This window comes from Suricata suricatta, chromosome 17, assembly GCF_006229205.1.
Source record: "Suricata suricatta isolate VVHF042 chromosome 17, meerkat_22Aug2017_6uvM2_HiC, whole genome shotgun sequence".
Classification (NCBI taxonomy): Eukaryota; Metazoa; Chordata; class Mammalia; order Carnivora; family Herpestidae; genus Suricata; species Suricata suricatta.
Genome location: NC_043716.1, coordinates 41,375,529 through 41,379,204, shown reverse-complemented (window position 1 = coordinate 41,379,204; position 3,676 = coordinate 41,375,529). Strand labels below are relative to the sequence as shown.

At 51.8% G+C, this 3,676-nt stretch overlaps 1 protein-coding gene across 1 annotated transcript in view; it reads right to left on the bottom strand.

The window, feature by feature from the left end:
• The window catches only part of LOC115281642 (leucine-rich repeat-containing protein 37A2-like), a 4,594-nt gene extending 1,252 nt beyond the window's left edge, over positions 1-3,342 (bottom strand). Inside the window, exon 1 of the mRNA XM_029927060.1 lies at positions 12-3,342. Coding sequence (XP_029782920.1) covers positions 12-3,342 — 3,331 coding nt within the window. The remainder of the gene's footprint in view (positions 1-11) is intronic.
• Positions 3,343-3,676: the final 334 nt, after the last annotated feature.

Genomic DNA, 3,676 nt, shown 5'->3' with positions numbered 1-3,676 from the left:
CAGGTTTGGACGCTGACTCTGAGTCTGTTCTGGATGTGCAAGTGTCACCTCAACGTCCTTTGGAGGAGGAGCTGTAGTCCTATTCATGGTTGTAGAATGTTCAGCCTCTGGAGTGGATTCTGGAGTGATGGTAAGCATCATGTCCAAAGGTTTAACTGTGACTTTAGTTAAGCTTGGATGTTGAACCTGAACCTGCTCTAGATGTGCAAATGTCACCTCAAGGTTCTTTAGAGGAGTTGTAGTTTTCTTCAGGGCGGTAGGAGTTTTAACTTCCATTGTGCGTTCTGGAGTTACAGTAAGCTCCAGGTCCAAAGGCTGAACTGTTACATTAGGTGACCATGGATGATGAGCTTGATCCTGACCTGGAGGTGGAACGGTCACTTCCTGAAACAGTGGAGGCTGAACTACAACCTCCTTCGGGGGCTCTGAAGGCTTATCTCGGGTCTCTTGCATGGTTGAAGTTTCAACCTCTGTAGTAGGTTCTGGAGGTGTGGTTAGGTCCAAAGGTTGAACCTTGACTTCAGTCAAATTTGGATGCTGAGCCTGGACCTGCTCTGGGTGTGGAAGTGTCGCCTCAGGGTCCTCTGGAGGAGCTATAGTCTGCTGTGTGGTTGTAGAATGCTCAGCCTCCACAGTAGATTCTGGAGTCACAGTCACCTCCAAGTCTACACGTTGGACAGTGGCATGGGGTATGTTTGTATGCTGAGCTTCTTCTTGTCCTGGAGATGGAACTGTTACCTCAATATGGATTGAAGGTTGTGCCACAACCTCCTTTGGTGGCTCTCGAGGTGGAGCTGGAGCCTGCTGCAGTATTGTAGATGGTTCTACCTTCTCAGGAGGCTCTGAAGGCTGAGCCTGTACCTCCTGTTGTGTTTGAGAAGGTTCTATCGCCTTATGTGGATCTAGAGGTAGAGATGGGGCTTCCTGCAGGACTGGAGAGGATTCTATCTCCTCAGGAGAAGATGGCAGCTGAGAATGGGTCTCTTGAGAAACTCGAGAAGGTTCTACTTTGTCAGGGAGCTGTGAAGGTGGATCTGGGGTTTCCTGCTGGACTGGAGATGGTTGCACCTTCTCAGGAGGCTCTGAAGGCTGAGGTGGAGCCTCCTGCTCTCTGGAAGGTTCTACCTCCTTAGGGGGCTCAGGGGATACAGCTGGTGGTCCCTGCTGAGGTGGAGAAGATTCTGCCTCTGAAGGCTGATTTGGGGCTTCCAGCTGGACTAGAGATGGTTCACCCTTCTTTGGCGGCTCTGGAGACTGAGCTGGGACCTCATGTGATGTGGGGGAAGATTCCACCTCATTGGGGGGATAAGGAGATACACCTGAAGCCAGGTGGGGGACTAGAGACGGGGCTGGGTCCTCCTGTTGACCTGACGTAGGTTTCACATCCTTTGGGATGTCTCGAATCTGAGCTAGGACCTCTTGGTGGCTCAGAAAAGACTCATCTTCAGGGGACTCCGGAGACTGGGAAAGAGGCTTGGACTGGGTTAGAGAAAATTCAACCTGCTCAGGGGAAACAGGAGACTGACCAGGGACATCCTGCTGCACTGAAGAATGTTCAAGCTCCTTAGTTGGCAGGGGAGTTATGAAAACCTCAAGGTCCACAGGTTTAACTGTGATGTTGGGCAACACTGGATGCTGAGCTTCACCTGGACCTGGAGGTGGGAATATCACCTCATGATGTACTGGAGGCTGAGCTACAACATCTGTAGAGGACACTGGAGGCTGAGCTCGGTGCTCCTGCTGGGTTGGTGAAGGTTCCACCTCCCCTGAAGCTAGCTCTGAGGGCTGAGCTGGCTGCTCTTGCAGGGTTGCAGATTGTATCTCCCCTGGAGAATGAGCTGGAGTCTCCTGCTGGGTTGAAGATTCTGTCTCAGGGGGTTCTGCAGGCTGAGTTGAGGCTTCCTCCTGGGTTGGAGAAGGTTTGGTTTCTCCAAAAAGGTCTGGAAGCTGAGCCGGGGGTTCCTGCTGGGTTGCAGGTTTTAGCACCTCAGGATGCTCTGTAGGCTGAGCTGGGGCCTGGTGTTGGGCTGGGGAATGTTCTGCCTCTTCAGGATTCTCTGGGGACTGAGCTGGTGTCTCCTGCTCCATTAGAGAAGGATCAATCACCCCAGGAGGCTCAGAAAGCTTAGTTGGGGTCTCCTGCTCACTTGAAGGCTCAACTTCCTCTGGAAGCTTACCCGAGGTCTCTTGCTGGGTTACAGAAGCTTCTGCTTCCTCATTAGGCTCAAGAACCTGAGGTGGGGCCTCTTGCTGGGCTATAGAAGGTTCAACACCTTTATTAGGCCCCAGAGTTGTGGTAAATTCGACATCAAAAGGCTTACCTGTAACCTGGGGAATCATTAAATATTCTGGATACAGACCTAGAGGGTGAGGTGTCACCTCATCACTTAAGGACATTTCACTAAAATAATCAATAGGGAACTCTGGACCTAGAGTTGGGGCCTCCTGCTGGACTGGGATGGGTCCAGCCTCCTCAGGGCGTTCTGGAGGATGATCCTGGGCCTCCTGCTGGACTGGGGTTGATTCAGCCTCCTCAGGGTGCTCCTCAAGCTGAGCCTGGGCTTCCTGCTGGACTGGGGTTGATTCAGCCTCCTCAGGGTGCTCCTCAAGCTGAGCCTGGGCCTCCTGCTGGACTGGGGTTGATTCCGCCTCCTCAGGGTGCTCCTCAAGCTGAGCCTGGGCGTCCTGTTGGGCTAGGGTTGATTCAGCCTCTTCAGGGTGCTCCTCAAGCTGAGCCTGGGCCTCCTGTTGGGTTAGTGTTGGTCCAGCCTCCTCAGGGTGCTCTGGAGGGTAAGTTAGGATTATGGTAAAACCTGGAGGCTTAACAGTGACAATGAGGAAGCTTGGATTCTGAACTTCATTCTGACTTGGAGATGGCACATTTCCCCTTAACAGTTGAGATGCAGTCTCCTTAGATGTCTCTGGAGGCTGAGCAGGGGCCTCCTGAGGGGTTGGTGGCGCCTCTGTAGGTTGAACTGAGGATTCCTGCCTGAACAAAGAAGGTTCTACCTCTTCAGGAGGACTTGAAGGTTCAGCTCGGGCCTCTTCCAGGTTTGCTGAATCTCCATCCTTAAGGGACTCTGGAGGATTTGATGGAGCCTCCTGCTGGAGTGGAGATGTTTCTCTCTCTTCAGGGGGCTCTGGATGCTGGGCCTGAGCCCCCACTTGGGGCACAAAAGAATCAGCTTCCTCAGAAGACTCTAGATGACTTGGGGTCTCCTGCAAGGGAGGAGAAATTTCAACCTTGTCAGAGAGGTTGGAGGTTGATCTGGTCCCCCTGGGAAACCCATAGGTAGGTTCTTCTCTGGATAGATGATACCCGTTCTGGAATCTAATAATCATCCTGCAACTGTTGTTCTAGGTGTTTTTTATTTGCAAATAGGTTTGGAGTTCCAACAACTTTGGCAGGCCTTCGATGCTGAGCAAAGGATTTAGGGGTTTAGGGGTGAAACAAATTTTGTTGGCTTTGAACTCTGACTATCCAGAGATGGAACAAGGATTTCAAATGATGGGTGATCTTCAGTCTGATCTAAACCTACCTTTTGAATCTTACTTTTGAGTTGAGGAGGCGGAGCTATGGTCTGACTCTGATCCCAACCTAGCATTGGAACCACTTCTGGGCACCTTTGATGCTGGGTTAGCTGGTTATTCAGATCCTGATCTGGCTCTGGGGGCA